This window comes from Balaenoptera physalus (genome assembly GCF_965194825.1).
Source record: "Balaenoptera physalus genome assembly, chromosome: 5".
Classification (NCBI taxonomy): domain Eukaryota; kingdom Metazoa; phylum Chordata; class Mammalia; order Artiodactyla; family Balaenopteridae; genus Balaenoptera; species Balaenoptera physalus.
This window is the reverse complement of record NC_138884.1, coordinates 114,754,293-114,773,974: the sequence shown is the minus strand read 5'-3', so window position 1 is coordinate 114,773,974 and position 19,682 is coordinate 114,754,293. Positions and strand designations below refer to the sequence as shown.

The following is a 19,682-nucleotide window of genomic DNA, read 5'->3' as shown; positions in this document are numbered from 1 at the left end:
TATGCTAGATGTTAGAATCTCTTACTTTTCTATCAAAGATGCCCTTCTTGTTAACCATGCAGAATGTTTTTGTTTTTGTTGTCATTTTGAGTATCTGGCGTTTTTTTATTCTCAGTTTATTCCACAAATATTTATTGAGTGCCTGCCATTTGCTAGGTACTGTGTAGATCAAGGGTAAAAAGAAAAAAAAAAACAAAAAAAAAACACATATAGTCCCTGCTATCCTGAAGTGCACAGGGTTCCAGTTCCATCCAAGTTAGAATAAACCCACTACAAAATCTTTTTCACTGCTCACAACCCAAAACTCTGGATAAGATGCAAACAGCAACTACCTGAGGACTCAGAAAAGTAAACAAAAGCAGGTAGATTGTGAAGGAGAGTCAAAATGATGAGGGTGAGTTTCTCTTGCTCCTGTGGCTTTAACCTGAAGGTAGGCCCCAGTCATTCAGCCATGCAAGGCCCACACAGGAGGTCAAAAACTACAATAGAAAACCTATTTTTCTGGCCTGAAGATCTGGGGAAATGAACCCTATAGTCCAAAGCGAGTGTGAGGAATCATTGTTATTGCTGTTGTTTTCCTTTTGCGGCTTTTCCCCAAGGGCTGGCACTGTTTATGGAATTATGGACAGCTAAAACTCAGAGAAAAGCCGCATCTTCTGACTAGAGAAACCACAGAAAGAGACCTTGAGAGAAATAGAGTTGGGAGGAGGTGTGGATTCAGGAAAGGAGAAGGCTGAAGAATGGGGTTCCTTAATTCTGTGCATTAACCCAACCAAGGGTCTTGGGTCACCTCCAGCTATGCATGCATGAGACAGGCCCAAAGCAGCATCACAATGGCTTTAAAAACTGAAGTAATATTAAGAAACAAAACAAAACAAAACAAAACACTGCCCAAGCCACTAACCCCCTGAGTGGCTTCATGGGACAAACCAAAGGCAGCATAACAAAGGCTTTGGAAACAACTGAGATTGGAACCAATGGCCACAGAAACTAAGAGAGAGCTTATGATCTACACCCACTCAAGTTGATTGCCTGCTAAAACAAACAAAAAATAAATATTCCTCAGAGGATTTTAGCAGGACCCAGAGTCTATGCAACAAAATATCCATGATATACTCCGGAAGTACTTGACATATGAAGAACCAGGAAATGATTGTCTTAAGGGAAAATAAAATCAACAGATGCCAGCCAAAAATGACACAGATGCTGAATTATCAGACAAAGATGTTGAAGCAGCTATGTTTCATGTGGTAAAGATAAGCATAGTCATAATAAATGGAAAGATACTCATTCACGGCAGAAAAATAGAAACAGTAAAAAAGAAGTAAGTAAAAATTTTTGAACTAAAAAGTACGGTATCTGAAATAAAACATTCACTGGGTGGACTCAATAGTAGAATGGAAATGAACTGGGAAAGAATCAATGAACTCGATGATAGATAAATAGAAATCATTCTCACTGAAAAACAGAGTGAAAAAAAGACTGAAAACTAAAATGCACAGAGCCTCAAGGACCTGTGGGACACTATTATGGAGTCTACAGCCTAATGAGACAAACACAGTAAACAGTCACTCTAATCAATACATGACTACAAACTGAGGTAACTGCTCTGAAAAAAATGATCAACATTCTATAAGAACATAAAAAACTGGACCTTACTTAGTCTACGGGCAGCGGTGGTGTCATAAATATTTCTCTGAGGTCCTTGAGCTGAGGGATTAAAAAGGAGTTAACCAAATTAAGGGGAGGTTGGTGGAGAGTATTTCAGTTGGAGGGAAAAGCAAGTATTAAGGCTCTGCAGAAGGAATCTAGCAATTTCAAGGAACTGTAAGAACATCAGAGTGGCCTAGGAATGAAAAAAATGAATGGGGAATGGTATGAAATTAGGCTTGAGAGGGACCCATGGACTACATTTGCAGAATCCTGTAGGATTATCATTGCAGTTAACTGGATGTTTATTCATATGTTGATATCTTAATCCCCAAAATGATAGTATTAGGAGGTGGGACCTTTGGAAGATAATTAGGTCATGATGGTAGAGTCCTTATAAAAGGGATTAGTACCCTTTTAAAAGGGACCCCAGAGAGCTCTCTAGCTGTCTCTTTGTCATATGAGGATACAACGAGAAGTCAGCAGTCTGCAACCCAAAAGAGGGCCTTCACCAACCATGCTGGGATGCATCCAGTTTCCAGAACTGTGAGGAATAAATTTCTGTTGTTTATAAGCTACCCAGTATTTGGTACTTTATTGTAGTCGTTTGAACACAGCCATGTTAAATATTTTTGTCTTTATCCTAAAGCCAGTAAGGAGTATTGGGGCACTCAACCAGTGAACTGAAGTGAGGATTGAGGGCAGAACCTTCATGACCCCCAACTTTTAGCAGTTGATGAGAGAAAATGGGTCTGCAAAGAAGACAGGAAAGGAATAAGAAGAAAGATGGGGGTGGGGTAAGAGAGTGGTTTAATAAGAGTGAAAAGAAGAATGTTTCATCATGTCATATGTTCACTTGTAGATTATTTATGACCTTAAGGAGAATTATTTTGTGGAGTGAAAGGAGTAGAACCTCAAGTGGCAAATATTGATGAGTGAGTGGTTTGTGAGGGAAAGAAGACTGTGGTGAGAACCACCAACTCTGCAAAAAGTTTATTAGTAAAGGGAAGGAGCAGCTGAATGGGGATGTGGGTTTCTAGGAAACTTTTATGAAGATGAGCTCATTTAAACGTCACTGGGAAGGATCTCGTTGAAAGGAAGTGGGAGAGGAGGAATAGTTGATACAGGCAGAGAAGGATCATTGATGATATAAAATTCTTGAGAATACAAGAAGGAATATAGTCCAAAATACAAGTGCTCTGATTGCCTTAGGAGGAAGACATTTCCTTTAATGTAAGAGGGAGAGAAAGATTTGTAATGGAAGTTGGAGGTAAGGTTATCTACTGAGAATGAGGGGTTATATGTGGAGCCACGGTAGTAAATGAATTACCCAAGTATATGTTTAAGACTAAGAAGGATTACAAATTTGGGAGTCAGCTGTTCATGTCTTTGGTGAATAATGGAAAGGGACCAAGATAAGGTCAGTAAATAACAGTGATTGGAAGAGGGAGAAAGCGGTATTGTCAAACTATACAAGCTTCAAAGAGGCAAGGTTTTTTTAAAAGTAATGTATATAAATAGCAGTTGTCAGAAGGAAGTAAGCAAATAAACAGCTATTATGAAAGAGGACTATAGGGGAAGTAGTATGCTTAAGGGAAGGGCTTGGTTTCAGATAGGACACAGAATTTGAGAGAATGCTCTGAAGAGGTTGAGAATATAAGAGGTTGAGAGTTTGATAATTCTAGCAGAAGTTCCAGAGTGCTCAGTGAAAGGGGTTGGAGGGTAAGAGGCACGTAGAGGGATCTTAACACCTTTATAATTGATTTCCAATGAGCTATTTCTAAATAATCTTAGCCTTCTCTGACTTATTATTTACACCCTATTTTCAAGTTTTTTCTAAGACCCTTATTTTTAGTACTTTCTTTTCTAAAATAGACAAACCAAAAAGTTAGATAGATACTTGATAGATTTTCTTTTCGTTTTTAAAAACAGATTTAAGTTATAATGGCCATTTTCTAAATGTTAGCATCTAAACCCTGTGAGAGCTTTGTCTATGTCTGACACAGTGTCTGATATATTATAAGCACTTTATTTTTAAGAGTGTGGGCTCTGGAGACAAACTGCCTGATTTTGGCCCAGCTCCTTTATTTATACCTTTGTGACCTTGGAAAAGTTACCCAGTTGTTACAGGACAGGAAAGCATAGACAATAGGAGTGAACCCAGGGGAAATAATGTATTTCTGATCTGGGAAAAACAAGTGAGGTTATCGTAATTTGTCGGGGGCATCATCTAAGGCAAAATTCCTAGAGAACTATTCCCTAGGAGCCAGAACAAAATGAGGTAAAACTGAGTGTTACAAATCTATCTCAACTGAGCTCAGTCTCTGATTTGCTTAAAGTGATTAGCACTCCCCCCCACCACACATTTCTTTCTGGAAGAAGATAACATTTGGAGACTGTATCATTTCTTATACAGGTCAAGTTTTCAATAAAAGTTATTAGCCATGCTAGCTTTTAGACAATACTTTATGACCACAAACCAAGACAGAAAATTGAAAATAGAAACATGTTCAAAGAGGACCCAGATTTTTGAGTTAGAAGACAAAGATGTTAAGATGACTATGATTTTAAGAACTAAAACTATAAAAGTCTTTGAAGAAAAACTAGGGGGAAAGCTTCATGACTTTGGATTTGGCAATGATTTCTTGAACATTACACCCAAACTACAGGCAAAAAGAAAAAATAGATGAATTGGACAACATCAAAATTAAAAACTTTTGCACATTGAAGGACACTATCAACAGAGTGGAAAGGCAACCCACAGAATGAAAGAAAGTATTTGCAAGCCAGATATCAGATAAGTGATTAATATCCATAGTATTTAAAGAACCCCTACAACTCAACAACAAAAAACAATCTAGTTTTAAAATGGGCAAAGGACTTGAATAGGCATTTCTCCAAAGGAGATATACATGAATGGCCAATAAACACATGAAAAGATTCTCAACATCACTAATCATTAGGGAAATGCAAATCAAAACCACATTGAGATACCATTTCATACCCATTATGATGGCTATTAACAAAAAAAACAAAATAACAGGTGTCAACAAGTATGTGGTGAAATTGGAACCCTTGCGCATCGCTGGTGTGAATATAAAATGGTACAGTCACTGTGGAAAACAGTATGTCAGTTCCTCAAAAAATTAAACGTAGAATTACCATATGATCTAGCAGTTCTCCTTTGTACATACGCAAGAGAATTGAAAGCAGACTTTGAACAGTTATTTGTACATCCATGTTTATAGCAGCATTATTCACAATAGCCCAAAAGGTGAAAACAACCCAAATGTCCATCAACAAATGAAGGGATTAAATTCATAGCTTTTGCCCAGTCCTAAGGTAGAATTCCATGTTTCCATTGCATTCTGGTACTTGGATGTGACCACTGGCTTCAAACTCATCATCTTCCCCTGCCACTGAGCAGTCCTGGCTTCATCTCTCTCTAGTTGTATGACCCTGGGAAAGCTACTGACCCTCCAATCCTCAGAGTCCTCATCTGTTCAATGGGGGGAGGGCGTGGTGATATGAGGAAAGCAGACATATCATGTGTGTAGTACCTATCTCGGGGTCTGGTACATTGTAAGCACTAAATATATGATTGTACTTATTCATTCAGCATCTATTCATTCATCAGCACTGGTTTTAATTAATTCCACAATAGGATGCATGGATGTAGTCCTAACCCACTACTTGCAGGCTAATATTCCAGGAAAACGATCATCTCCCACTAAATCGAGTAAATAAGATGCTACGGTATGGCTGTTTCCTTTGCATTTTATGTTGGTGTATTGCCATCTAGTGGACAATGCACAGGTTACAAGCAAAAGAGGAAAAGGGCACACAGAGAAAGGCGATAATCCTAAAAGAAATGTTTACCATGCAGATTGCTCCATAGCGTTGTTGGATTTCAACAACTATCTGAAAAACATAAATAACAAGATGTGTTCTGAGTATAAAATAAATTGTAAATGAACACTATAGTATGTTGCCAGCTTATAATCTTACAGTCTCTAACTTGTTCTAAGCAAAATAAAAGATTCAGCATTCTTTCCTGCAACTGACTGCTTTTCTCCATTTGAATTCTCCATGCTACATATTGGATGGGAATCTAAATCATAAGTAAGCCACTCAACCAGGGGTTAGACCTCCTGACTTCTCTACCTTTAACTAGCTAAGCAACTCTGTTTTCCTTTCTGAGTATGTTACCATTATGGAGTGCTTACCATATGCTTGGGACTATGCTGAATATTTTATTTGGATTATCTCACTTAATCATTAAATTATTAATATTGAACCACTAAAAAAAAAAGACAAATGAAGTGGTAAACAAAATATGGTATATACATACAATGGAATATTATTCAGCCCTAAAATGGAAGGAAATTCTGATACATGTTACAACATGGATGAATTTTGGAGACATTATACTAAGTGAAATAAGCCAGATGCAAAAGGACAAATATTGTATGATTCCATTTATATGAGGTACCTGGGGTAGTCAAATCGTACAGACAGAAGGTAGAATGGTGGTTACCAGGGGGTTTCCGGAGGGGAGAATAGGGAGTTATTGTTTAATGGATACAGAGTTTCAGTTTGGGATGATAAAAAAGTTCTGGAGATGGACAGTGGTGATGATAGCTTAACAATGTGAATGCACTTAATACCACTGAAATGCACACTTTAAAGTGGTGAATTTTATGTCATGCATCTTTTATCAAAATAAAAATTTTTTTTAGTAACTATAATTAATATCAGTCAAAGAGAGGGAAAATGTATTATCTTCAAAGGAGTCATGGTAAGAATGATAATTAAATTCTTAACAGAAATTATGGGAGCCAGAATGCAATGGAACATTTTTTAAATGCTTACAGAAAATAACTTCTAGCCTAGAATTCTGTATCCAGTGAGAATACCCTTCAAAAGTGAAGGTGAAATTAGCACATTTCAGACAAATAAATAATGAAAGGGTTTATTGTCAACAGATCTATAGTAAAAGAAATACTGAAAACAGACGATACCAAGGTCATCAAGTATATTGAGCAACTATAAAGACAGGTTACAACCAGTGCAGTAAAGAAAGAAAAGGAGATTAAATGCATAAATAAAACTTGTATACTTACTTGTATACTTAGAAAATCCAAAAGAATCTACAGACTATTAGAATAAAGTGAACTTATTAAGGCCTGCATATAAAATAAATAAACAAAAATTACTTGTATTTCTGTATATCAGCAATAACAAATAATGAATTTTTTAAATGATACTATTTTGGTAACATCCAAAAAAGTATCAATGCCTAGAAATAAGCCTACCTAGAAATAAGCATAATGAAAGATGTGCAAGACCTCTAAATTCAGTTTAGAGGTCTACAAAACGTTATTAAAATAAAGAAAATCTCAATAAGTGGAAGGATATACAATGTTGAAGGATTGACATACTATTAAGATATCAAGTTCTCCCCAAATTGATCTGTAGATTCAGTACAATTTCAGACAAACTTCCAGCAGGTTTTGTGTGTGTGTGTGTGTGTGTGTGTGTGTGTGTGTGTGTGTTTGTGAATTGACAACTTGATTCTAAAATTCATATGGCAATACAAAAAGCCAAAGAGTCAGTCCAACTCTATCAACACCTATTATATAAGCACTAATGTAGTGTTGGCATAAGGATAGAAAAATAGGCCAGTGGACCAGAACAGAATCCAAAAATAAATTCACATATATGTGGTCACCTTATTTACAACAAAGGTGACCCTGAAGTGCAATGGGTAAAGGATGGTCTTTTTAAATTAATGGTGCTGAGTCAATTAGATATCGTATGGGAAAAAAATCAATTTTTATCTTTTTCTCACACTATACATAAAAATCAATTCCAGATGGATAATAGACTTAAATGTAAAAGGCAAAACACTAATGCTTCCAGAAGAATATGTAAAGAGATATCTTTATGATCTCAGGGTTGGCAAAGATTTCTAAAACAATAAAAACTCCAGCCATAAAAGAAGAAAAGAACAAATTGGACTAAATTAAAATAAAAACTTCTGTTCATTCAGAGACATCATCAGAGTGAAAATGCAAGCCACAGAGTAGGAGATGATATTGGCTATTTATATATTCAAGAAAAGATCCATTCTAGAATAGATAACTCCCAACAAATCAATTAGAAAAATTCAGCCAGTACATTTTTTTTAATGGGCAAGAGAGTTAAACAGATACTTTACTAAAAAAGATATTTAAATGGCCAATAAATATATGAAATATATTAGTCATCAAGAAAATGCAACTTAAATCCATAATGCAGTATCACCAGAATAACTAAAAGGAAAAAGATAGATGATACCAAGGTTAATAAGGATTTGAATAATACTAAAGAGTATTTGGTTCAAATTCCAACTATGCTACTTGCCAGCTGTGTGACTTTGGGAAAATTACTTAAAATTCCTGGGTCTCAGTTTCAACATCTGTAAAATAAGGATAATAGTAGTAAATAATTCATAGAGTTGTGAGAATCGAATGAGATAATTCATGTTAAGTGTTTAACAGTCCAAGTTGTGTCAGCTGTTATTATATCATTTAATCCTCACAATAACCAATAAATTAAGCAATATTATATCATTATCTTACAGATAAGGAAATTGAGGCCTAGGGAAGTAAATCACTTCTATCTCAGCTTCAAAGTTCTTGCTTTTAGTTACTATGCATACCACCTACCAATTCCACTTTTGGCAAATACGTAAAGAGAGTTTTGAGTAATTGCCAGTCACAAATATTGCTTGACCCAGTATCAAGCTTCTCTTATAGCTCCTAACCTATTAAATTTATATTCAGACCCCTTATCTAGGTTTTCAAGCTCTAATGCACTGTTTGCTCCCCTGGATCCCAAGTCCTGCCATCCTAATCATGACATAGTTGCAGATCTTAAAATATGCTGCCTGGTTTCTTGATATCTCTCCTTGTATGATTCTTTTTTTTTTTTTAATTTATTTATTTATGGCTGTGTTGGGTCTTCGTTTCTGTGCGAGGGCTTTCTCTAGTTGCGGCGAGCGGGGGCCACTCTTCATCGCGGTGCGTGGGCCTCTCACTATCGCGGCCTCTCTTGTTGCGGAGCACAGGCTCCAGACACGCAGGCTCAGTAGTTGTGGCTCACAGGCTCTAGAGTGCAGGCTCAGTAGCTGTGGCTCACGGGCTTAGTTGCTCCGTGGCATGTGGGATCTTCCCAGACCAGGGCTCGAACCCACGTCCCCTGCATTGGCAGGCAGACTCTCAACCGCTGCGCCACCAGGGAAGCCCTCTCCTTGTGTGATTCTTGATGTTATGTTTGCATGCTCCTAGTCCATCTGCCTAGTTATGACTCACAATTTGTCCTCATTCAAGTCGCTGTTGAAATGTCCCCTTGATCACTGTGACATCATGCTGGTTTATTTTCTTCAGTATTTAATTGCAGGCTGAAAATATTGTTTATTGTCTTTCCCTTCACCCCTACAAGAATATAAGCTCCATGAGAGTAGAAACCTATATTCCCGTTTTGTTTTGCTGCTTTTATCTTCAGAGTCCAGAAGAGTAGGCATTCAGAACTTACTGAGTAGGTGAACTTTGTGCCCTGACTCTTGTGTACTGGCGTTCAGATTTTTTAATGGTGCTAACCCTCAGCCTGTCCCTTCAGAACCTGACACAGCTTACGTGATTCACCCACATTCCTTGTTCATAGGGCTTACTAACACTTAGCTTCTGGTCTAACAGCTAACAGGTAGTCATTCTAATAATTCTGATATTCCCTTTAACTAAAATGGAGTTTTACTTTAAAAGGACTTAGAGATCTAATTTTTTCATCAAATTTTGAAAAATAAATGTTATTTTCTGTTTTAATATCATAAGTTCAGTTATGATTCCTTATAGGATTTTACACACTAATATTTTACTTCGTAAAGTGAGACAATATATGTAAGCACCCAGCATATGGTAGGTACTCAGATATTAATGTTACTTTTCATTAAAAACTTTCATTATTAAAATTGCTTGCCTTTTTAAAAAATATAGATACTTGAAACACATTATTATCAAGTACTTAAAAATTAAAACTTGAATCTTTAATTTTGTCCTCAACAGTAACTCAAGAATTGAAAGATATTTTTAAGGCAAAGATACTCTTCCTCTACTCAAAGGCAGCAAAGATCACAGAGAAGGTAGAAACAACAGATATTTTAAAATAAATGTTTCCAGAACTAATTCTCCTCTTGATATGGTTCTAGTTCACTGTTTTTTTCCTAGTTCATTCTTCTTCAAAATAAAACCTATTTTATTTTACTTAAGTGTTGGACCCACAGACCTTTCTTTTTTTTTTTTTTTTAATTTTATTTATTTATTTATTTATGGCTGTGTTGTGTCTTCATTTCTGTGCGAGGGCTTTCTCTAGTTGCGGCAAGTGGGGGCCACTCTTCATCGCGGTGCGCGGGCCTCTCACTATCGTGGCCTCTCTTGTTGCGGAGCGCAGGCTCAGTAATTGTGGCTCACGGGCCTAGTTGCTCCGCGGCATGTGGGATCTTCCCAGACCAGGGCTCGAACCCGTGTCCCCTGCATTGGCAGGCGGATTCTCAACCACTGCGCCACCAGGGAAGCCCCCCACAGATCTTTCTAATGGACCATTTATAAAGACAGCATGCTTATAGATGTAGATTTTAATGTAGTTGATCACATTTCATTTTAAATTTTTTTGGAGTCTCTTATGCAGGAGCTGACTGAGTAGAATAAATCAATGATGGAAATTAGCTCAAACATATTATTTCAGTGCATGAAATAAAGAACTAAGTTTTCTGATATATGCTTTTAAGATACGGCCCAGGATTATGAACTACTGAGAAGTATTAAATTGTTTTGTGATAATGATTTTTTAAATTTATGCACATGACTTTGGTTAATAACTTTAAAATGAATATTTGGACTGTTTTTACTATAAAGATATCTGACTTGACTGTGGTGAAACTTTATGCTAAAAAATTATTTAAAAATTAATCCCACTTAACCGTGTTTGTTTTCAGATGGACTTATAGTCCTTTTTTTTTTCTTTCTTTCAAATTACTTTTAAACATTAGCATGTACATCACAGATCCAAAAAATGAACATTTGGAGGATAAAAACATCCAGTCATCTACAACTCCTCAGGTAAAAAATTAAAACTATATTGTAACATATGATGTGAAAACCATCTGATGCTAAAATTTATTTTTAAAGTTTACTTAATAGGTTTTTTTATATGTTTGTTTTAAAAGTGAGAAGTGGTCATTTTATACTATGAAACCATAGAAAATGAATTCATAGCCTATACTTATTGAATGTGAAAGATATCCATGACATATTAAGTAAAAAAGCAGGTTATGGAACACTAGTATATTTACATTTTTATTAATAAATAACACACATACTCTCTCCCTTTCTCAGTCTCCCTCTCTCTTTTACATACACGCACACATTTCTAGATAAATATATATCAATATGGGTATTTAAAAAATAAATGATTCATGCTAAAAAAAAACACAACGAAGTGGTCATTTTAAAATAGCTAGTTTTAATATGTCCCAAGAAATGGGCAAAAGGAATTAAAACATGGAAGGGGTGACCATAGATTATTTTGGAACCGAAGAGGCAGATTTTAGGAATAATGAAAATTTGGCTTACTATTTCTTGCCATGTCCAGAATAAAGTTAGTAGTTTAGAGTACAAGAGGTAAAGAAAAATCTAAATTAATTAAAATGTTGTGCTGTACATTCGAAGGAGACCCAGGTTTTTATTTTTGCAAGTATGTAGAGTAAGTCATTAGACCTTTTGTTGACCTAGTTTTACTAAATAATAATCGCTCATAATTAGAATTATAAATTGTTTATTTTTTAAATAGAGGTTTCTACAGTTCTTAAGGGCCAAAAAAGTCCTTTTTAAAAAATGTTTAAAATATTCACCATTGATTCTAATTACTTTATCTGTAAAGACTTCATCTTACTCTATGTCAATTTATTGTAAATTCTGAAATAATAAAACTTAAAATAATATGGTTTTATTGTATATGACCTTTCACCCACCCTAATCAAAACTCACCTTTGTGTCTTTACCCTGGACCTTTTGTATAGTGACAGACTTTCCAGAAAAAGGTCTCTATATCAGAACTCCAACAGATTAATCATGATCCGGTTTAAAGAACTTTGATTTTAAAGAGCTACATAATTCGTTTACATCAGCTGCTGTGGTGCGTCTGTCTCCCGAGTCATTAAATGCTTCCTCTTCCTTTCCTTAATCTGTCCAAGCTCTCTAGCCTTTGTTACCATTTCTTGTGACAATGTGATGTTCTCTCTCCACTGCACTCAAAAATATTATCAATACACTCAAAGCGTTGGCCTGCATGTCCACACACGTACATGCATATGCACACACACATGCATCATGATAACAGCAAGGATGTTTGAATATCGCTATTCCATGGTTAACTATTCTGTTCTGTTTCTTTTTAATCTTTTGTTTTGGTTTGGTTTTTACCTTGGGAGAAGCCTTTCAATATTCTCACAAACTAAAGGTGTCTTTTTTCCCCCTAAATCAGCAGTTTCATTATTAGACTAACTACCATTAAATACTGGAAGATTGAGGTATACCCATAAACCATCTAAATATGTTATCTATAAATAGTAGTGGAAAAAGCATGAACCTTGAAGTTCTGAAAGCTTGATCTGTTTTTTCTCATTTTTCTTTGTTATATAATTTTTCAAATGAAATGAATCCAACTATATTTCACCTCCTTTCCAATTTAGTTGCATTTTAATTCTACAAAAGTTTTGTTGAATGATCTTTGGGAGTTAGACTAAGTAGGGACAGTTTTAATTATTCTGCCTGCACTATAGGCACACTTATTCAGTATACATAAATCACAAATGAATATGTCAGGGAGGCAGATCTACAAAAGGCTAAATCAGGGTGCCCTACAAAATACGCTGTTGTTACCTCCTCAAATACCTATTGATATAGAGCATGAATATTCTTTTGTAAGTATAATTCTCCATGTTCACAGTAATAATATGAATTTAATTACGAGATTTGGTTGTCTCTTACATTCATAAAATTGTACAAGTCTATTTCTTAAAAGACTTTCTTGTTTTTACTTCAGATCCTCAAAGCTAGTGATACTAATGAACATGAAGAAACTAAGGAAACTGTCTTGGCAAAAACAGAGGAAACAAAACCACAGATGGAAAAGAAGGGTTCTTGTCCTCCACAAGGAACACTGAATAAAGCTATTACAAATGGTATGTGAAATAAGATATGTAAATGGATAGAAAATGAGAAATATATTTGACAAATATTAAAATACAAGCCAACAAAGACACTGCTTAATCTATACACTCCAGATCAGATGAGCAGCCCTATTTACAAGCAATATGTGGACAAAGAGGAAATAGTTCCTTAAATCTGTCAAAAATAATAATTGCTTAACAGATCTATATTTTAATGTTTTTTCATGACTTTTTATGTTAAATTTTGGAAATTAGAAACAGAATGATAGAAAGATTTTTATTTAAAACCTACTTTTGACATTTAGTTTTAAGTAGCTAGAAGTATCATTATACTTTTGCCAATATTAAGGTTCTTATTTAAATTAAGCCCCAAATTTTAGGCTGTCTTAAAGAGTTGTGTAGAACTTGCTTTCCCACTAAAATTTTAAAGCATCTCATTGTCACCAAATATTTATAGAAGGTTTTTTTTCCCCTAGATTTCTATATGATTAAACTTGAGAGAGAGTGTTTGACCTCTAGAAGTACAGATCTCACAGAGAATAAAAATTAGATTAAAATATGATGAAGGATTAGTATTTGAAGTTTACATTGTTTTTCTTTGCTGCTTGCTAACTTTAAACTTTGAAAATTTTATTAATTGATGTAGTAAATTCATTTAGCAAAGGTTGCTTTTTAATTAAAATCAGTATTTTTAAGGCTCTGAATCTAAAGTAAACTTGAACATCTACCCATGTAAGTGACTGGACTCCTTTGTAAATATAACTTCTGCACATAGGTCTCACATACACATCCCCTTGACCTTATTTAGGGGGCAGTTTCTATACAGCAGATGTTAGAAGTAGGGCCGGTGCATGTGGAAGAGAGGGAAATGTATTGGTCACCAAAGATTATCCATTGAGGTTGAGGACTGTGGTTTGCTCAGGAACTAGTTGAGGAGTTTTATAACAACAAACTTTGATACTTCTAACTGGTTTCCCCCTTTGTTTTCCTTCATTTTTGATTTTGCAAATTTAGAGAAATTAAGGAGCTTCATGTTTCTATCTTGGGGGTCTATATTCTTGTACTCTCTTTTTCAATCTGTCTCTCTGTCTCTTCCCCTCTCACATACACACCCTATTTTCAAACTAAACAAACTCTTAAAAGAGTGTATACTCTGGATAATAGAAAGAAATAGAGCTGCGGTTTGTCAACAAGTCATGTTTAATTCAACAATCCTGCAGTGTACACAGGTTAAATTAAATAAGAAATCTAAACTTTCAACCACATGTAGAAATCAGTCTCATCACTTTTAATCACACTGTTTATATCTTACTTGGAGGTTGGCTTCCCTAATCGCAAAGAAATGGATACTCTAGGGCAATAAGTTTAGGTTTTAACTTTTTTGTTTCTTTTTAGTTTACTTTGAATAAAGGTACTAACTTATTTCCATTAAGTTATTTTTCCTTTAAATAAGTGAAAGGGAAGCTTTATTATACATCCAACTATGATTTTCAAATAATCTTGGAACCAAATTTCTCCATTAAAATCTTACCACTAGTTTCATAAAGTAAGCAGTCTTGGAAGTTTAGAGCTCAAAAATAATATCCCAGACAATTCCAGTTTCTGGTCCAGCATCATCACTCCATCCTTACAACAAATAAAGAGCTGAACAAACTGAAAAATCACCAACTCTTCATAGTTCCTTCAAAGAAGTGAGGTCACAGGGCAAATTACTGGCCCCCAAATTAGAGACAGGTTGATACAGAGAATCCTAAGTTAGAGCAGAAACCTCTGCGGGAACCAGTAGCGAGGGTAGGAAATTCGTCAGTTAGCTGGAAGCTCAGTGTGGGCAAGTCTGAGAGTTAAAAACTACAGGAGGAGCCCAGTCACGGTGTTGGGGGACATCCTTTTGTGAGTTGTACCTCCAAGAGCCATCTGTCGGGGAGAGAGAAACGGTGACCACCGTGAGATACACCAGAGCATCCTGTTCTTAATAAAACCTGCCCTCAAGAGAAACTGTTTTATCAGAGTATAACCTTTGGGAACTTTATTAGCCTAACCAACTAAGGAGAAGAGAAATACCCAACTCCAGCCCTCTCTAGCCATCCCATACAACCTAAGGGGGTGAAAAAAGAAGAAAGAAAAAAGAAAAAGAACTTGTGAAATTTACAGCCCAGGGCACACAGGCTCACTAAAAGACTGAGGCCTAATCATAGGACTATAGAACTCTTCTTCTCCCCCTACAACTTACCGTCACATTACCATAGGTCCTTTTACCAGAACATCATGTTCCCTTTTAAACAAAAATATATAAAATGTATTAAAAGGCACAAAACACATTTTGAAGAGACAGAGAAAGTATCAGAACCAGACCCAGATATGGCAAGGGAGTTGGAATTATCAGACCATGAATTTAAAACAGCTCTGACTAATACACTAAGGACTCCAATGAAAGGTAGACAACATGTAAGAACAGATGGGTAATGTAAACAGAGAGATGGAAATGCTAGAAATCAAAAACACTGTAACAGAAATGAATGCCTTCAATGAGTTCATTAGGAGACTATGCACAGCTGAGGAAAGAATCTGAGCTTGGGGATTTGTCAACATAAACTTTCAGACCACAATGGACTTAGAAGTATAATTTATTAACAGAAAGGCAGCTAGAAAATCCCAAAATACTTGGAGATTAAACAATATACTTGTAAATAACACATGGGTCAAAAAAGAAACCTCAAGAGACATTTTTAAACATTTTGAATTAAATGAAAATGAAAATACAAGCTATCAAAGTTTGTGAGATGCACTGAAAGCAGTACTTAGAGGGAAAATTATAGCATTGAATGCATATATTAGAAAAGAAGAAAGGTATGAAATCAGTTATCTAAGCTTCCACCTTATGAAACTAGAAAAAGAAGCAAAATAAATTCAAAGTAAGCAAAAGAAAAGAAATAATAAAAGTTAGAGCAGATATCAATAAAATAGAAAACAAGAAATAGAGAAAATCAATGAAACCAAAAGCTTGTTCTTTGAAAAGATCAGTAAAATTGATTGTCTCCAGCTAGGCTAAGAAAAGAGAAAACACAAATCACTAATATCAGAAATGAGAGAGGGAACATCACTACAGATTCCATGGGCATTAAAATGATAATAAAGGAACATCATAAACAACTCTATGTCCACAAATCTGATAATTTAGAAGAAGTGGACCAATTCCTTGAAAGACCCAATCTACCTAAATGCACACAAGAAGAAATAGGTAACCTGAATAAGACTATACCAGTTAAAGAAATTGAATCAACCATTAATAACCTCCCAAAACAGAAAGTATCAGACTCAGATGATTTCACTTGTGAATTCTACTAACTATTTAAGAAAGAAATTATATCAATTTTCTACAATCTCTTCCAGAAGATAGAAGCAGAGGGAAGCTTGCCAACTCATTTTATGAGTCTAGTATTACTTGCATACCAAAACTAAAGACATTAGAAGGGGAAAAAAAAACCCAATATCGCTGATGAACATAGATGCAGAAATTCTCAATTTGTTGTAATTCTCTATATTAGCAAGTAGAACTCAACAACATATAAAAAGAAGTATACTTTACAACCTTGTGGGATTTATCCTTGGTATGCAAGGTTGGTTCACATTTGAAAATGAATTAATGTAATCCATCACATCAACAAGCTAAAGAAGAAAAATCACATGATTATATCAATAGATGCAGGAAGAGCATTTGACAAAATCCAATACTCATTCATGATAAAAACTTCAGCAAATTACAAGTTCTTTGTCAACTTGACAAAGAACATCAATTAAAAATCTATAGCTACCATCAATACTTAATTGTGAGGAAATAGCTTTCCCAGTAAGATCAGGAACAAGAAAATGATGCCCTCTCTCACCACTCCTTTTCAATATTGTGCTGGAAGTCCTAGCTAGTATAGTAAGACAAGAAAAGGGTATAAAAGGCATACAGACTGGGAAAGAAGAAATAAAACTGCCTTTGTTCACAGATGACATGATTGTCTCTGTAGAAAATCCAAATAATCTAGGGAAAAAAATCTCCTGCAACAACTAAAAAGTGAGTATAATAAGGTTACAGGATACAAGGTTAGTATACAAAAGTCAGGTTTTTTTCCTATTTACTAACAATGAACAAATGGAATTTGAAATGAAAAAATATCACCATTTACACTAGTACTCCCCGAAATGAAATACCTTCATATAAATCTAACAAAATATGTACAATATCTACATGAGAAAAACTGCAAAATTCTGAAGAAAGAAATTTAAAAACTAAATAAATGTATAGATTTTCCACGTTCATGGAAGACTCAATATTGTCAAGAAATTAGTTCATCTTAACTCTATCTATAGATTCAATGCAACTCCAATTAAAATCCCCATATGTTGTCTCATGGTGTCGACAAATTCATTCTATAGTTTATATAGATATTGCGAAAGACCAAGAATAACTAACACAATATTGAAGGAGAAAAATTAAAAATTGAAGAACTGACACTACTCCCCTACAAGACTTACTAGAAACCTACAATAATGAAGACAGTATAATTTGGTGAACAGGATGTAAATATATTAATGGAACAGAATAGAGAGCTCAGAAATAGATACACATAAACATAGTCAGCTGACCTTTGACAAAGGAGCAAAGGCAACCCAATGGAAGAAAGGTAGTCTGGTGCTAGATCTACTGGACATACATACACATGCAAAACAAATTAATCTAGATCAGACGTTATGCCCTTCATAAAAATTAACTCAAAGTGGGACATAGACCTAAGCGTAAAATGCAAAACTGTGAAACTCATAGAAGTTAACATAGGAGAAAATCTAGATGACCTTAGTTATGGTGATTACTTTAAAAACAAAACAGAACAGGAAAGGCACAATCCATGAAAGAAATAATTGATTAGCTGAACTTATTTAACATGAAAAACTTCCACCCTGTGAAAGACAATGTCAAGAGAATGAGTACACAAGCCACCAACTGGGAGAAACTATTTACAAAACACACAACTGATAAAGAACTATCCAAAATATACCAAGAACTTCTAAAACTCAACAATAAGAAAACAGACAACCTGATTAAAAATGGGCAAAAGACCTTAAAAGGCACCTCACTGAAGAAAATATACAGATGGCAATTAAGCATATAAAAATGTTCTCAACATCATATGTCATTAGGGAATTGCAAATTAAAACAACAAAGTACCACTGCATATCCATTAGAATGGCCAGAAGTCCCAAACACTGACACCAGATGCTGGTGAGGATATGGAGCAACAGGAACTCTCATTCATTGCTGCTAAAAATACAAAATAGTACAGCCAATTTGGAAGACAGTTTAGCAGTTTCTTACAAAACTAAATGTACTCTAACCATATGATTCAGTAGTCACTCTCCTTGGTATTATTTACACAAATGGGCTAAAACTTTATGCCCACAAAAACCTGCACACAAATGTTTATAGCAGCTTTGTCCATAACTGCCAAAATTTGGGGGTGGGGTTGCTTACACTGTTTGTTGTATCATACTCCTGATTTTTTTCCAAACACTCCATCATCTCATAAAATTTTTGTTGTTAATAGTACTTTATTGAATTATAGTCAACACACCACAGAGTGCACAGATCTTAAGTGTACACAGCTCAATGAATGTAGACAAATGTATATATTTGTCGAAAACCATCGCTCACATCAAGATAACATAGAAAAGTCTTGCAACAGTATGACTTTATTTATCCCTCTTCTGCCCTTGTGCTAGATTTATCATATATTTTACTTCTACATTCTTATTATTTTTGCTTTAAAAAACCAAAAGTCTTTGTTTTAAGTTTTAAAAAAATTCCCTTATATTTGTTCACATGTTTACATTCTCTGGTTCTCTACATTTCTTTCTGGCAATCTGGGATTCCATGTGGGATTCTTTCCCTTCAGCCCAAAAAACTTCCTTTAATGTTTCTTGTTGTGTAATTGTGCTAGTAATTAATTCTCTCAGCTTTTATTTGTCTGAAAATGTCTAATTTGGCCTTTTTAAAAATTGAAGTACATTTGACATATAACAGTTTCAGGTGCATAACATAATGATTTGATATTTGTAAATATTGCAAAATGATTACCACAATAAGTCTATCATTCATGGTTAAAAATTTTTTTCTTGTGATGAGAACTTTTAAGATCTACTCTTAGCAACTTTCAAATATGCAATACAGTGTTCCTAACTATAGTCAGCATGCTGTACATTACCTCCTCATGACTTATTTTGTAACTGGAAGTTTGAACCTTTTGACCCCCTTCACCCATTTACCCACCCTCCTACCCTCTGCCTCTGGCAACCGTCAATCTGTTCTCTACATCCATGAACTTGATTGTTTTTTTTTTTTAATTCCACATATAAGAGAGATTATATGGTATTTGTCTTTCTCTGTCTGACTTATTTCTCTTAGCCTAGTGCCCTCAAGGTCAGTCCATCTATGTTGTAGCAAATGTCAAGGTTTTCCTCCTTTTTTATGGCTGAATAATATTTCATTATATATACGTATATATACTATATATAGTACTATATATATGTATATGTATCTACCATTTTTAATCCATTTATTCATTGATGAACACTTAAGGTGTTTCCATATCTTGGCTGTTGTAAATAATGTTGCTATGAACATGGGGATGCTTACAACTTTTTGAATTAGAGTTTTCTTTGGAAAAATACCCAGAAGTAGAATTACTGGATCATATGGTAGTTCTAGTTTTAATTTTTT

General features: G+C 34.9%; 1 protein-coding gene across 4 annotated transcripts in view; it reads left to right on the top strand.

The window, feature by feature from the left end:
- The window catches only part of SLC9B1 (solute carrier family 9 member B1), a 67,164-nt gene that overhangs the window by 10,229 nt on the left and 37,253 nt on the right, over positions 1 to 19,682 (top strand). For 2 of the 4 annotated variants that reach the window (XM_082462897.1, XM_082462894.1), the window contains exons 2-3: positions 10,739 to 10,808; positions 12,793 to 12,931. In XM_082462897.1, coding sequence (XP_082319023.1) covers positions 10,739 to 10,808; positions 12,793 to 12,931 — 209 coding nt within the window. Of the gene's footprint in view, positions 1 to 8,845; positions 9,833 to 10,684; positions 10,809 to 12,792; positions 12,932 to 19,682 lie in introns of those variants that run through there. The other 2 variants (XM_082462896.1, XM_082462895.1) reach the window with 2 other exon arrangements.